Below are 17,219 nucleotides of genomic sequence, written 5' to 3'. Positions count from 1 at the left end.
TTAGTATGAGAAGAGAAGTCACCATTTACGTTTACAAACTGATAACGATCAGTCAAATAAGACCTGAGCCAGGAAAGGGCCGTTCCCTTAATGCCTACTACATTTTCTAGTCTATCGAGTAGAATAGCATGATCAATGGTATCAAAAGCTGCACTAAGGTCAAGCAGCACAAGCAAGCAAGGAGACACAACCCTGATCAGAGGCCAGTAGTAAGTCATTTACAACTTTTACCAGTGCTGTCTCTGTGCTGTGATGAGACCTAAATCCTGACTGATAAATTTCATGAATGTTATTCCTATGTAAGTATGAGCACAGCTGCTGTGCTACAACCTTTTCTAGGACCTTGGAGATAATGGGGAGGTCTGATATTAGTCTATAGTTAGACAGCTGACAGGGGTCAAGGTCAGGTTTTTTAATCAAGGCCTTGATAACTGCTAATTTAAGAGATTTAGGTACATAGCCAATGCTATGGGAAGAATTGATTATCTTTAAAAGAGGTTTGATTGTTTCAGGAATTATCTGTTTGAGGGAAAGGATCTAGTATACAGGTTGATGATTTTGATGATGAAGTAAAAGATTGTAATTGTTGATCTGATATTATTATATTATCGTCTACAGGGTTAGTTATAAAACTGACTGGTTTTAAATTAAAAGTCTGATTTTCTTGCCTGATATTTTCAATTTTACCACTGAAAAAATTCATGAAGTCATCACTGCTATATAATGATTGTGTGCGTGTTTCTATTGTGGTCTTATTCCTAGTTAATTTTGCTACAGTATTAAATAAGGATTATTTCTGTTATCTTCAATTAGGGTGGAGAGATACACTGATCTAAGAGCACTAAGAGCTTTCTTATAGCTCAAAAGGCTCTCCTTCCATGCTACAGTCAGGTCCATAAATATTGGGACATCAATACAATTCTAACATTTTTGGCTCTATACACCACCACAATGGATTTCAAATGAAACGAACAAGATGTGCTTTAACTGCAGACTGTCAGCTTTAATTTGAGGGTATTTACATCCAAATCAGGTGAACGGTGTAGGAATTACAACAGTTTGCATATGTGCCTCCCACTTGTTAAGGGACCAAAAGTGATGGGACAATTGGCTTCTCAGCTGTTCCATGGCCAGGTGTGTGTTATTCCCTCATTACAATGAGCAGATAAAAGGTCCAGATCCAAAGAGCTGTCACTATCAGTGAAGCAAGCCATCATTAGGCTGAAAAAACAAAACAAACCCATCAGAGAGATAGCAAAAACATTAGGCGTGGCCAAAACAACTGTTTGGAACGTTCTTAAAAAGAAGGAACGCACCGGTGAGCTCAGCAACACCAAAAGACCCGGAAGACCACGGAAAACAACTGTGGTGGATGACCGAAGAATTCTTTCCCTGGTGAAGAAAACACCCTTCACAACAGTTGGCCAGATCAAGAACACTCTCCAGGAGGTATGTGTATGTGTGTCAAAGTCAACAATCAAGAGAAGACTTCACCAGAGTGAATACAGAGGGTTCACCACAAGATGTAAACCATTGCTGAGCCTCAAAAACAGGAAGGCCAGATTAGAGTTTGCCAAATGACATCTAAAAAAGCCTTCACAGGTCTGGAACAACATCCTATGGACAGATGAGACCAAGATCAACTTGTGCCAGAGTGATGGGAAGAGAAGAGTATGGAGAAGGAACGGAACTGCTCATGATCCTAAGCATACCACCTCATCAGTGAAGCATGGTGGTGGTAGTGTCATGGCGTGGGCATTTATGGCTGCCAATGGAACTGGTTCTCCTGTATTTATTGATGATGTGACTGCTGACAAAAGCAGCAGGATGAATTCTGAAGTGTTTCGGGCAATATTATCTGCTCATATTCAGCCAAATGCTTCAGAACTCATTGGACGGAGCTTCACAGTGCAGATGGACAATGACCCAAAGCATACTGCAAAAGCAACCAAAGAGTTTTTGAAGGGAAAGAAGTGGACTATTATGCAATGGCCAAGTCAATCACCTGACCTGAATCCGATTGAGCATGCATTTCACTTGCTGAATACAAAACTGAAGGGAAAATGCCCCAAGAACAAGCAGGAACTGAAGACAGTTGCAGTAGAGGCCTGGCAGAGCATCACCAGGGATGAAACCCACTGTCTGGTGATGTCTATGCCTTCCAGACTTCGGGCTGTAATTGACTGCAAAGGATTTGCAACCAAGTATTAAAAAGTGAAAGTTTGATTTATGGTTATTATTCTGTCCCATTACTTTTGGTCCCTTAACAAGTGGGAGGCACATATGCAAACTGTTGTAATTCCTACACCGTTCACCTGATTTGGATGTAAATACTCTCAAATTAAAGCTGACAGTCTGCAGTTAAAGCACATCTTGTTCGTTTCATTTGAAATCCATTGGGGTTGGTGTATAGAGCCAAAAATGTTAGAATTGTGTCGATGTCCCAATATTTATGGACCTGACTGTATTTGAAATACTACCGATTTAGTTTGACACCATTTATGTTCTAGTTTTCGAGTGGTCTGTTTTAAAGTTCGTGTGTGATCGCTATACCAGGGTGCTAGCCTTTTCTCCCTAATTATTTTTCTTTTAAGTAGAGCTACCTTATCTAGCGAGTTGCAGAATGTTGATTCTAAGCATTCAGTTGCCTGGTCAAGTTTTTTGGGATCAGACGGTGATCCAATCATGGTTAGTAAATCTGGGAGATTACTGATAAAACTCTGTGCAGTTGTTGATGTGAAAGTCCGTATGCCATGGTGACGTGGCTAGGTGCATATATTATGATTAAGACACATTTTAAATGAGATGAGGTAATGATCTGAGATAGCTTCAGACTGTGGAAATAAGACTATATTTTCTATATTTAATCCGAATGTTAGTATTAAATCAAGAGTGTGACCACCACTATGAGTGGGTCCTATTACATTCTGATTAACCCCTACTGAATCAAGTATGGACACAACCGCTGTTCTTAGAGGGTCTTCTGGATTATCAAAATGAATATTAAAGTCTCCAACAATTAATGCTTTGTCTAAAGAAACAACCAGGTTAGAGATGAAATCCACAAATTCACATAGGAATTCCGAATATGGCCCTGGGGGTCTGTAAATAATAATTACTGGAATCACCTGGGTAGACTTATTTTTAGTGGCTACGTATGTTATGTTAGTATAAAGAACTTCAGATGTGTTGAACTTATGACTAGGTTTTTGTGTGATGCCTAGATTATCATTATAGACGACTGCAACGCCTCCTCCTTTGCCAGTTAGACGAGGCTGATGTACGTAACTGTACCCGGGAGGACTAGCTTCATTTAATACTACAAAGTCGTTTGGTTTAATCCACATTTCTGTTAAACACAGCACATCAAACTCCTGATCAGTAATGGTTTCATTAACAATAAGCGCTTTAGACGTAAGAGATCTAATATTCAACAGTCCTAGCTTCAGATCAACAGTGCTGGCTATGAAATTTGGTTTGGTTTAATTTTATGTTAATTAGGTTACTAAAACAAACTGTCTGAGTATGTCTATAATTTTGTTTAGCTCGGGGAACAGACACAGTCTCAATACGGTGGAACCTAAGTGACGACTAGCAGACGTTCAGTTTAGCCTGCTTGTCTGCTCCCTGGCCTTGGCCCTGGATTGTCACCAATTAACTAGGCCTGTTCTGAGACTATGTGCTATGCTGCAACAAATGAGAGCAGCACCTTCCCGAGTGGGATGGATACCGTCCCGCCCTAAAAGGCCAGCCTTGCCCTCAAAGATAGTCCGATTATCTATAAAACCCACATTGTTTTCGGAGCACCACCTGGACATCCAGCAGTTCAGCGACCATAACCTGCTGTAAGCTACATCGCCACGCCGCATTGGGATGGGGGCAGAGCATATTACAGCATTGGACATCGCCTTCGCTAATTTACACACATCTACCATGTTACTCTTAGTAACCTCAGACTGACGAAGGCATATATCATTAGCTCCTACATGAATAACTATCTTTGAAAACCTGTGCTTGCCCAAGACCCTAAGATTACCTGCTATGTCTGGCGCCCTGGCTCCCGGTATACACCTAACTAAAACTGCTGGTGCCCCTAAAGGCCTAGCTAATTTCACGTGCCACAAGATAGAGTCACCTATAACCAGAGCTCTTTCAGGTTTCTCAGTGGGTGCTTCACTGAGGAGAGCAAACTTGTTGGACACGTGAAGCGGAGAGGAGTGGTGCTCCCGTGGGCGAGCCTTAGCGGTAGCTTTGGCTTTGCGATTATGCCGCCGAGTCGTCACCCATTCACCCCGCTGTGAGGGCTCTAATGCCGGAGTTGGGGGATTGCTAACTCCACCTAAGGCATCCAGACTTTCCCCTACAGAAACTACGCTGCTCTCACTCTCATTAACTCTCTCTAGTGTCTGGATGCGCACCTCTAATGCTACAATCTTCTCTGTCAGAAAGCTAACTAACATGCATTTATCACAAATAAAGCTATTACTAACGATGGAGGAAGAATGACTAAACATCCTGCACTCAACACACTGAACAAGCTGAATGTTAGACATGTTGTTTAACACACCTTAGTCGACGATTTGTTGATATTATTTTAGACGGCGTGGATCCGGTGTGGATGGCCTCCGCTCGCTGTCTTGACAAAATACAAAAGCGCTCTTCGAGTGAAAGAAAAATGAAAATACGGTAGAAGAGAACGTGAAAAATACAACAGATGAAAACGATAGCGCAAAATTATTGATTTAGAAAAGAAAGAAACAGTATAGTTAAGACGCCGACGCAGGCAAGAAACTCCCGGCAAAACAATTCGAAAACAGGAAGTGTCTTTTTGAAATGGTGGATGTAAATACAATGCATTAAAGATGGATGTGGTTGGGGATTCAGGCTACACTATCTCACTAAATTTTGTGGACACCTGACCATAACACTCATATGTGCTTTTTGAACTTCACGTTCCCTGTTTAGTCCCCTCTTTGCTGTTATAATAATCTCCACTCTTCTGGGACAGCTTTCCACTAGATTTTGGAGCGTGGCTGTGGGGATTTGCCCATTCAGCCTCAAGAGCATTAGTGAGGTCCCTCACATCATTTCTTAATGGACCTCACTTTGTGCACAGGTGCATTGTCATGCTGGAACATGTTTTGGTTAGGCCTCTTAGTTCCAGTGAAGTGGAAATGTAATGTCATACAAAGACATTCTGTACAATAGTGTGCTTCCGACTTTGTAACAACAGTTTGGGTAAGGCCCACATATGGGTGTGATGGTCAGGTGTCCACAAAATTTTGGCCATATTGTGTATATTTCTTTCAGTCAGGTCCCTGAAGTGTGCTGTATAGTGTGGTGTGCTGTCTCATTAAAAACAGGTTTAAGGTTTTAGAGCAGGGGTGTCTAATCTTATCCACAAAGGGCCAGTGTGAGTGCAGGTTTTTATTCCAATCAAGCAGGAGCCACACCTGATTCCACATGTTTAATCAGTTGATCTTGGCTTTCAATAGACTCAGGTGTGGCTTCTGCTTGGTTGGAATGAAAACCTGCACCCACACCGGCCCTTTCCGGGTAAGATTGGACACACCTGTTTTAGAGTGAAAGTGCCCGAATTTGAGAAGTCAACTTATCTGAGAAGTTGAGAAGTACCAGGTTGTGAATTTCCAGGATTCTGGTAAATTAATCATCATCATTTATCTTTGCTTTTTCCACAGCCTTTTCAGAATCTGCAGTATCACAAGGCCAGGATGCATTTCTAAGAGTCTTGGATACTGCTCAGAGTCGGAGGCTAGAAGATCAGGGGACTGTAGGAAGTGTGCCTGTCTTGTGCAACTTCCAGACAAACCAGAACAGTAGCAGGCAGACTGTCCTCAGCCAGCTCATGACCAACCCTGACATCTCTGAACCTGACGATCACTTCTTTGACATGCTGATGAAGAGCCAGGTGAGAATGAGCATATTATTATTGCCTATATGTAATTACATATGTAATTATATGATTTCAGGTTCAGTGTAGAAAAATATTTTTTTTTACAAACAATTAATAGGATAAAGTAAGAAAGAATTATAGAAAATATAGGAGAAAATAAAAGACATGTACAGACTGGAGAAAGCACTACTATCCTTTTGAAATACTTCATAACCTGTTTTATTTTGCTTGTGGATCTTGTCATTTTGTCTAATACTTTAACCATAAAAATAACTCCACAGAGGGAAGCATACACTAACGTTCCACTTTATTAGAAACACCTGTAACAACTGAACATTAATGCAGTTATCTAACCCACCAGTCATGTGGCAGCAGCGCAATGCAAAAAAGCATGCCGATACAGGTCAAAAGCAAATAATATAAATATAATAATAATAAGTAACTCAAATAATCACTCTTTACAATCATTGTGAGCAGAAAAGCATCTCAGCATACACAAAACATCGAACTTTGAGGTGGATGAGCTACAACAGCAGAAGACCACATTGGGTTCCACTTCTTTTGCACTCTTCTTTTGTGCTGTTTTTCCAGGCTTATACTGCAGCTTCTTTCAGTTGTTGTTTGTTTGTCCTTTCTTTCTCCTCACTTTGGCCTTTTCATCACTTTGGTAGAGGTTGATCTTGGTTCCAGAACTTTTATGGCTCATCTCTGTATTTCTTTGTGAATTCCAATCTGGCCTTCCGATTCTTACTGCTGATGAGTGGTTTGCATCTTGTGATATGGCTTCTATATTTCTGTTCTTGAAGTCTTCTTCAAATGGTGGATTGTGATACCTTCACCCCTGCCCTGTGGAGGTTGTTGGTGATGTCACTGAGTGTTGTTTTTGGGTTTTTTCTTCAGAGCTCTCACAATGTTTCTGTAATCAACTGCTGTTGTTTTCCTTGTTAGATGTTTGGTTGTTCGTACACCAGTGCTTTCTTTGTCTGTTTTTATTTTTTCAGGACATTACAAATTGTTGTATTGGCTATGCCCAATGCTTGTGCCTCTGATCAATTTTCCTCTTTTCTCAGCTTGCAAAAATGGCTTGCTTTTCTCCCATAGACAGCTGTCAGGTCTTCGTGTCGGTTTATCCTTTTTAACAACAAATGTAAGCCCAGGGTTCAAACCAAGAATAGACATTTAGAGTATTAACTGTTTAAACAATCAATCTAACAGGGCACACCTGAGCAACAAGAAACACCTGTCAGCCACATGTTCCATTATTTTTGATCTTTTGAAAAATGGGTGGGTTCAAACAAAAGGTGCCTTGCTCTAAGCTGTTTAACACATGTAGATATGGTGGTAATCACGTGACCTTCCAGCAGATGGCTTCCTAAGTCACATATTTTTATTTCTACACCAGTGTTATGATTCTGTTTTTGTTAAACCTTGATGTCTAAGTCTCAAGAAACTCGAGATGTTCCACTTTTTAATGCTTCACGGCCTCAAAGAACTACCACTGCTAAGAAGAAGAGTCCCAACGGACATGGCAAAAATGGTGCTAATTGAAATGCGAACGATTAACACTCGACTGGGACAAATTGATGACAAATGGATAGAATCAACAACCCCCTTGACATTATCAAGGGCACAATGTCATCAATTTAAGCATCAGAACAGAGAGAGTCACTTTTAACAAAACCTGTCATTCAGAATCCAAAATTAGGATTTCTACGCTGGATGAATCTGTGGGTACCCAGGCATCTTGATTGCTAAAGTCCAAGGTGAGGATGAGCAACTACAAGCCAAAGTTGACAATTTGGGGAACTGGAGTCGGTGCAGGAATCTAAAAATAATGAGTCACCATGAAAAATCTGAGGGCTCTGATTTGGTGAAGTTTCTGAAAGACATGTTGCCTGTGTGGCTGGAACTCCCTGTGGATCTTCACTTGGATATTGAATGGACACACAGATTACCTATGATGCTTTTAAATGCAAGACCGACACCACGGAACATCATGATGCGTTTTCTATGCTATACCAACAAAGAGGCTGTGCTCCTGTACAACAACAGCAGCCTAAATTTTTTTTCAGGACTCTTCGATGGAAGTAATGAAAAAGTACTGAGAGTTTGATACAGTAAAAAAAAATCTCCTCATTGGCCTACAGAGGTATCGGGGCTTACCTCCTGCAAGATTGCAGTGCTTTCACAAGGGAAAAATAAATTTTTTTTCGACACCCACAGCAGCTCAAGATTTTATCAAGACCCTTAAAATCACACAACTGCCCGAGTCTGTGTAAAAAAAAAACGCTGGAATGACTTCAAAACACACTGGGGTAACTGTTTTCACACATCTCTCTGGAACTGAAGCATTGTGTACTAAACTGATCTGAAGCTATTCTGTTAAACTGGCTTAGTGGTTAACTCGCATGTTATTAGACATTTATTGAACATTTTGTTTTATTGTAAAGTATCTTAGTGCAAATCTTTGTTATTGTTTTATCATGTGACAACACATGTAGATGTAAATATCAGGAAATCAAAGCTGAAATTCTGATCTGTGGTCTTACCTTTTGATCTCAAACTCAAATGTTTCAGTGTATAGCAAAAACAAAAGATTTGGCCATGCAAGTCCAGTACATTCAGAGGGTACTGTCTTACACTATGGTAAAAGAGTCATGGTGTGAACAAGAAGTGGTCTGAGATCTCATCACTGCTAAAATGTCCAGAAAGAGAACCGAGTCCACTTGTATTGTGAACACCAAAAGCACTGAGGCCATTTGCAGCTAGTTCCCTTTTGGGTCAAAACAGGATTAGCTATGGTTCATTTAAAAAGAACTATATGTGAAAACACCCTCAGAAACTTCTAAATGACTTAACTTAATATATATGTGTGTGTGTGTGTGTGTGTGTGTGTGTGTATATAAAATGCATAGACTTACACTTATTCTGTCATATTCATTCGGTCTCTCCCACTCTGTACTTTACTGCGCTCTCTCTCTCTCTCTCTCTCTCTCTCAGGGTTCTCGTTTAAATGATCAGAGGTGTGCCCCTCCTCTTGCTCTGATCCATGGACCTACTGTTCCTGATGAGGACTTCTTTAGTCTCATCGTCCGTTCTCAGGCCAAGAGGATGAATGAACAAAGAGTCACGTTGCCATCCAAGAACTGAACACTATACACATTCACATATACACACTGACCTCCATTGCACTGAGCACACAAGCATACAGAGGGGTGTGTGTACACGTGCAACTATATAGGGTTTTTTTTGTGTTTTATTTATTTATTTTTTTTTTTCTTCAGTTTTTCACCTCAATTTTGTCACCTGCCAATTCCCACCTACCAACCAGCTCTTCCCTATCACACAACAGCTACCAACCACGGACGGTGAAAGCTTACATGTGTTTCATCCAAGACACGTGAAGATTGGTTAATGTTGTTCTGATTTACAAGAGAGTATGCCATCCCTCCCACCCAGAGAGCATGGTCAGTTTTGCTCCCTGGAACCATCTGTGATATCATATGGATTTCATATGGATAACTCACAATCTCCTGATGATAGGGCAAATACTTTTGTGTTGCACCACTCAGGAGCCCAGCTGTAGGTTTAATAGTCACATTCCCCTTTGGTTTTCCCTTTCCTGCATAAAGTCTACTACAAATTCTAGACAGAATGGTATGTAGGATGTGTTGAAGCACAGCTACTTACACAAACCCTAACCCTGATGCAGACTACATTGCACGCAGTGATAGTGTTGATCCTCCACTTACCAATGCACTTATCCCACAGTGCTGAGGCCCAGAATATGAGTTTCTGGAATTCTGGAAATACATTTTGTTTACCACTAAAAGGGACTTCTACAACATATGGAGTTGTTGCATCTGCACTGGTACATTTTGGTATTTGATGTCAGACTCAACATGGGGCATTGGTCTTCTAAATTGTAAAAAGAAATGGTTATAGTTCAAGAGCTTGTTCTTAGTTTATTTAGTATGTGTATATTTTTATTGAGTATAAAAGCACTGTGTATACACAGGTGTCTCTTTTTACAGCTTTGTTTGTATGTTTTATTTTTTTAAAGCATAAGTAGTTTTAAGTAGTTTGGTACTAGAAGATGAATTATTCCTCCAGGAAATGTCCTGAGATGCTAATCAGCACTTTCAGATCAGATAGCACTGGGTGTTCGTGCATGTTAACATGTGTACTTAAAAATAAACTAAGTAGCATCATGCTCACACCTAGTTGTGATACTGTATTACTGTAGAGTGGAATGTTCATGTAGGAATATTCAGGGTTTTGCTTCAAGCTTGTGTGTGTGAATTTAATGTTAAACTACCAATATTAATTTATTGTTTGTGTTTATTTTCAAAGTGTATTTTCTGAGTATTATGTAGATGTAAAGAAAACATGATAATACTGCTTAAAAAAAGGTCCATAGCTTTTGCTATTGTCAATATTTTATAATCTGATTAACTAAGACTCAGAAAAAAGGTGTATGGATGCGACATTGCATAAATGGCAACAGTGTTCCTTTTTTATGTTTAGTGTGTCCTGTAGTAATCAAACATCTGGACAGCTATGTTTGCAAACAATGGATGTATGAATTTCTGAATAATGATCAAGATAAGTAGATACTGAAATAAACCTTTTATTTATATATATATATATATATATATATATATATATATATATATATATATAATATGAACACCTGCTTATTCATGAAATTATCCAATTAGCCAATAATGTGGCAGTGACATAATGCATAAAATTATGATGATACAGGTCAAGAGTTTCAGTTAATGTTCACATCAAACATCAGAATGGGGGAAAAAAATCTCAGTGACTGGCCAAGGCATGGTTGTTGATAAAAGATGGGATGGTTATTTCAGAAACTGCCGATCTCCCAGGATTTTCACGTGCTAGAACCTCTACAGTTTACACAGAAAGCTGTGAAAAGCAAACAAATCCAGTGAGCAGCCGTTAGAAATACCTTGCTGATGTTAGCTCAGAGGAGAATGGCCAGACTGGTTTGAGCTGACAAGAAGGCTTAGTAATTCAAATAACCACCCTTTACACCGTGATTAAATCCCAGAAAGCACAGCACATCGAACCTTGAATCAGATGGGCTATAACAGCAGAAGACCACATTGGGTTCTGCTCCTGGCAGCCAAGAACAGGAATCAGAAGCTATGGTTCACACAGGCTCACCGAAACTGGACAATTGAAAATTGTAAAAACATTGCTTGGTCTGATTTCTGCTGTAAAGATGTGGTAGATTGGGTGATGGGTGAATGCATGAATGTGCAGCTGACAAATCTGCAGCAAATATGTGATGCAATCATGTCAACATTGGAACAAAAAAGCTGAGTGAACATGAGGTTTTTTTACTTTAATGTGGAGCTCAGAAAACAGCCTGTAGAAGCTCTTGGGGGGATTGCCGGGTTTCAGAAAATTACAATTCAACTACAATTCAACACCTACACACAAAGTCATGAAACTAACCCCTGTCCAGGCATAGGAAAAGTTATACATATTTTTAATGGTGGTGTACATTTCTGATTTGCAGAATGTGTGGAACCTGGCAACCCTGCTGACGGAACAAATACCAAGTTCATTAACATTATACGGATGGGAGATGGACTGTCTCATCTAAACAATGCCTTTCTGAGCTCCAAAATACAAACATATTTCTGTACAAAGAAAAGAAATATGCTTTAATATTTTGAGCAGTCACTCCATATAGCTCACACAGACCACGTGCTATGTACAGGGCAGCATATCACATCATAGCAATTAGAGCATCTCTAATTCATTTTAGAAATATTGTAAAACTTTTGTTCATTGCACATATTTTTTGCAATTCTTAAATGATCATTTTCCATTGTTGTTAAAAGAAAATCTTCTTGGAAATACCATCATACCATCTGTCAGATCATCCCAAACCACAAACTCCATTTCCTAACAGTCACTGCGGCCTACAAACATGGCCACCACGGACTTCCCAAAGCACACACATTTCGGCGTTCTCAATCACCGGACTTTTAACAAGACTCACCTTTTGCTTATCACTCACTCTCACACTCACCCTTTATAAGGGACTTCCACTCATTCATACTTTGCGCCAGTACACCTGACATTACCAAGCCTTTTTCTAGTATTTGCTATTTTGATTTTGACCCAGTTTGTGTGTTATCGTTTTCTCGTCTCTGCCTTGCCTCCTACAGTCTGTATGCACATCGCATGACCTTTGCCTGACTTCGATTTTTTTGTACATGATATAATAAACTGTCTTACCTGCATCTGCATTCGTGCTTGCCTTCATTACATGGAGCCGGAGGGGAGCCGGATTGGTGGCAAGCCATCACAGCACACAGGCAGCTTGTGGGAGCACACCAGTGGCAACTTGCTGATCTGGACAACAAAGTCAATCTTTTTTCCCAAGCCCTCACTGCCACCACACAAGCTAGCACACCACCTGTCACGCCCTGTCCACGTATGCACACCGGAGAAGTTTTCGGGAGACGTGGGTCAATGTAAAGGCTTACTACTTCAATGCTCCTTGTATTTCGCTAATTATGAGAGAATGTCTGAGCAGAGGAAAATTGCCCATTTAATGGGATTACTCACCAGCAAGGTGTTGAAATTCACTGCAGGTTGGGAAAAAGGTGAGTGCATCTCCTCATATGAGCGTTTCACGGAGTCGTTTCACCATGTGTTCAACCATTCCTTATAAGGCAAGGAAGCGGGGGAGCAGCTCTTAACCATAGCCCACGGCTTGCGCTGCGTCGTTGACTATGCCCTTGAGTTTAGACAGTCAAACAACATATACAGTGGTCTCCATATTTTCACAACCAATGTCACAGAAACCCCAAAATTCTCCTGGCATCTACCTTGGTCGAGAGTGGAACACTGCCTTTAGCACCACCTCTGGCCACCACGAGTACTGAGTAATGCCTTATGGGCTCTCTACTGCCCCCCTCAGTCTTCTGGTGCTTAATCAACGATGTCCTGAGGGACGTGTTGGAGAGACACGTTATTACTTAGTCACTCTTCCTCCATCGTTAGTAATAGCTTTATTTGTGATAAATGCATGTTAGTTAGCTATCTGACGGAGAAGATTGCAGCATTAGAGGTGCGCATCCAGACACTAGAGAGAGTTAGTGAGAGTGAGAGCAGCGTAGTTTCTGTAGGGGAAAGTCTGGATGCCTTAGGCACAGTTAGCAATCCCCCAACTCCGGCATTAGAGCCCTCACAGTGGGGCGAATGGATGACGACTCGGCGGCATAATCGCAAACCCAAAGTTAACGCTAAGGCTCGCCCACGGGAGCACCATTCCTCTCCGCTTCACGTGTGCAACAGGTTTGCTCTCCTCAGTGAAGCACCCACTGAGAAACCTGAAAGAGCTCTGGTTATAGGTGACTCTATCTTGTGGCACGTGAAATTAGCTAGGCCTTTAGGGGCACCAGCAGTTTTAGTTAGGTGTATACCGGGAGCCAGGGCGCCGGACATAGCAGGTAATCAGGGCTAGGACTGTTGAATATTAGATCTCTTACGTCTAAAGCGCTTATTGTTAATGAAACCATTACTGATCAGGAGTTTGATGTGCTGTGTTTAACAGAAACGTGGATTAAACCAAACGACTTTGTAGCATTAAATGAAGCTAGTCCTCCCGGGTACAGTTACATACATCAGCCTCGTCTAACTGGCAAAGGAGGAGGCGTTGCAGTCATCTATAATGATAATCTAGGCATCACGCAAAAACCTAGTCATAAGTTCAACGCATTTGAAGTTCTTTATACTAACATAACATACGTAGCCACTAAAAATAAGTCTACCCAGGTGATTCCAGTAATTATTATTTACAGACCCCAGGGCCATATTCAGAATTCCTATGTGAATTTGCGGATTTCATCTCTAACCTGGTTGTTTCTTTAGACAAAGCATTAATTGTTGGAGACTTTAATATTCATCTTGATAATCCAGATGACCCTCTAAGAACAGCAGTTGTGTCCATTCCTGATTCAGTAGGGGTTAATCAGAATGTAATAGGACCCACTCATAGTGGTGGTCACACTCTTGATTTAATACTAACATTCGGATTAAATATAGAAAATATAGTCTTATTTCCACAGTCTGAAGCTCTCCACTTATGTTCACCCATGTACACCAGGTGGATGCTTCATCCTCTGTGTGTTCCCAAGCGAAAGTACCTTGCTCCCTGCCAGCTGGCAAACTCATTCCACTACCCATACCACAGTGGTCCTGGTTCCACGTAGCTATCGACTTCCTCACTGACCTGCCAGAATCACAGGGGAACACCACTTATCCTAGTGGTAATCAATCACTTCTCTAAATCACTACGGTTAATCCCACTTCCCACCTTCCGCATTTACCACGCTGAACTCCTGTTCTGTCATGTGTTAGATATTTTGGAATCACAGATCAAATACTGAGCGATTGGGGTCCCCAATTTACATCTCGTGTGTGGGCTAGTTTTATGGAGAAGCTGGGGTAACTGTGAACTTAATGTCTGGATATCACCTGCAAGCCAATGGCCAGGTAGAAAAGGCTAACAAGAGGTGGGGCGATTCCTTTGAATATTCTGTGCTGCTAATCCAGAAGACTGGACCCAATTCCTGCTGTGGGCAGAATATGCCCAAAACTCCGCCAAAACTTCACCACTCAGCCACTAGACTTACCCTGTTCCAGTGTGTGCATTCCAGGGGAATAGTGGAGGTTGGTATCCCAATACAGGTCAGCCAAGGAAAACAATGTCAGTTGATAACAGAAACATTGTAAGAGCTGTGAAGAAAAACCCAAAAACAACAGTGAGTAACATCAACAGCACAGGGCAGGGGTGAAGTTATCACAATCTACCATTCCAAGAAGATTTCATGAGTAGAAATACAGAGGCCATACCACAAGATGCAAATCAGCAGTAAGAATCAGATTGGAAAAAATACAGAGATGAGCCAGAAAAGTTCTGGAACCAAGATTAACCTCTACCAAAGTAATGGAAAGGCCAAAATGTGAAGAAAGAAAAGACCTGCTCATGATCCAAAATATACTAGAACATTAGTCAAGCATGGTGGAGGTAGTTTCATGGCTTGGGCTTGCATGCCTGCTTCTGGAATGGGCTCACTAATCTTTATTGATGATGTAACACATGATTGATGATTATTATTAATTCGTAATTCGGAAGCCTACATAAATATTCTGTCTGTCAATTTACAGAGAAATGCATCCAATCTAACTGGGAGGACATTCATCATGCAGCAAGACTTTGGTGATGTCAGTGGGTTGCCCGTTTGATGTAGTTATTGCAAACAAGGGATATGCCTCCAAATATTAAGTGTTATTTGCTTTAAGACTATCTGTTCCTATACTTTTGCTCACCTAAAAATTGGGTGGTCTGCCATCTTTAAGTTGTTTAACAGATCACCGTGTAAATATCAGGAAATGAAAGCTGAAATTCTGATCTAACATATATTCATCTCATATTCATCTTTGTTCTCAAACCCAAATGTCTTCAGTGTATAGCAAAAACAAAAGAACATATAACCATCTAAATAAAACAATATATGTCTTATTTTAAATATATGAATATTATTAAGCTGAGCACGTAATCAATAATCAATAATCAATATTGAACCTGAACTGCTTTGTAAATTTACATGAATAAAGTCATACAAAGTGATATATTGATTCTAATGTCTATATAAAAGCTAAACCTCTTCCATAAAAAATTTTTAGAATTTTAGAGGATATACAGAATAACGTTGTTATTTATGCGCACAGTGCAGGAATACACGTTTCCCGCCGATCCAACATGCAGATACTAGCAGCCACTCTCTTCCCATTGCTTCTTTTTTTCGTTTTAAAAAGCAGACTTAACATTTGCCTATTTCAGCTGCTAATTAGAAGACGACGAGCGCGTGATGTTTTGTGCGGTACTGCGTGTATTTATCAAGCAATTAAAATGCCCCTTCCTGAGCCCAGAACAAGGCGTCTGTGGATGAGGGTCCGAAGCAAGGACCGGTGGGACCGGTGGGACTTTTTAAATCTGATTGTGCTTCTAGTCCAATTACGATCGGATTATTAGTGTCCATGTAAACGCAGCTACTGACATGGAGAAATATGACTGGATTTGAGATCCCTTTTCTTGTGATGTGATGGCCAGTGGCCTCAGCGGAAAGGCTCAGGATGAACATTTGGAATTATCTAGTGATCACACTCTCAAAATGAAATTTAATCAGCAGACCCCAGCGGAATTTTGGCCCACGATTGAAAAGGAGTACAAGTAGGTTGCTATTAAATTGATGTTCCTGCATTGCATGATTTATTTTAAATTATAATTTAAAGCTATTTCTTTTTCTTTTCTATACATTTTTTATTTGTTTCATAGCACAAAAAAAACCTTCAGATACGTGGTTCAAGTTGCAAACAAAACCACTGAGCCACTGACATTTTACTACAGTGCTTAAAAAAACTTATTTTATTACCACATCAAAATGTAATGGGTTTAATGCAAATTCTGATTAAATATATGTAAATTAAATGTTCAATATTCATCTACTATGGAAATACTAAATTAACGTTCAATATTATCACTTTTGTTGCACTTTTCCAAAACAAAAATTTCTAAAAGTATCAGTTTAAACACAACATTATTTCTGTCAAAACAGTTTTATGACAATTTGTTCCATTTTATGAAATATAGAATTTATCATAAATTCTGTGTAATCAAAAATCAGAGAAATAAGGCTACCAACCAACAGAATTGATGTTCCAGCATTGTATAATTTAATATGTTTTTGGTTTAATTAAAATTGCAAGTTTGAGATTGTTTTGTGTCATGAATTTTCTTTGGGCGGCCATAAAGGGATGCACAGTACACAAAGGGGCGCCTCACGCTGAAAAAGTTTGAGAACCACTGCCCTACAGAAACTATACTGCGCTCACTCTCACTAACCCTCTGTAGAGTCTGGGTGCGCACCTCTAATGCTGCAGTAGTAACAAAAGAAGCACATAATTCACAGTATCTATCGAAAAAATGGGCAATTCGATCAAGTTTAAAGAGATATATAAAGCATTAAGCATTATTAATAAAAAATACATTTAAAATAACATAATTTAAGAACCTTTATTATTATTATTATTATTATTATAATAAATCAAAGCACTAGATCTGTCAATATAATTGTGCCAGGAAGCTATTTTAATTCATTATCAAGGGAAATTTCAAATTGGTAGACAATCAAACCCACTTACATCAGTTCACAGTGACCTACTCGATGCTCACAGTAAAGATGTATTAACT

General features: G+C 40.0%; 1 protein-coding gene across 6 annotated transcripts in view; it reads left to right on the top strand.

The window, feature by feature from the left end:
- LOC113533399 (G-protein-signaling modulator 2-like) overlaps positions 1-12,198 on the top strand; it is a 70,590-nt gene extending 58,392 nt beyond the window's left edge. For all 6 annotated transcript variants that reach the window (XM_034314862.2, XM_053227432.1, XM_053227433.1 and 3 more), the window contains 2 exons: positions 5,700-5,929; positions 8,915-12,198. In XM_034314862.2, coding sequence (XP_034170753.1) covers positions 5,700-5,929; positions 8,915-9,064 — 380 coding nt within the window. In that variant the 3' untranslated portion in view covers positions 9,065-12,198. The remainder of the gene's footprint in view (positions 1-5,699; positions 5,930-8,914) is intronic.
- Positions 12,199-17,219: the final 5,021 nt, after the last annotated feature.

Source organism: Pangasianodon hypophthalmus, chromosome 21 (genome assembly GCF_027358585.1).
Source record: "Pangasianodon hypophthalmus isolate fPanHyp1 chromosome 21, fPanHyp1.pri, whole genome shotgun sequence".
NCBI lineage: Eukaryota > Metazoa > Chordata > Actinopteri > Siluriformes > Pangasiidae > Pangasianodon > Pangasianodon hypophthalmus.
This window is presented reverse-complemented; position numbering and strand designations above follow the sequence as displayed.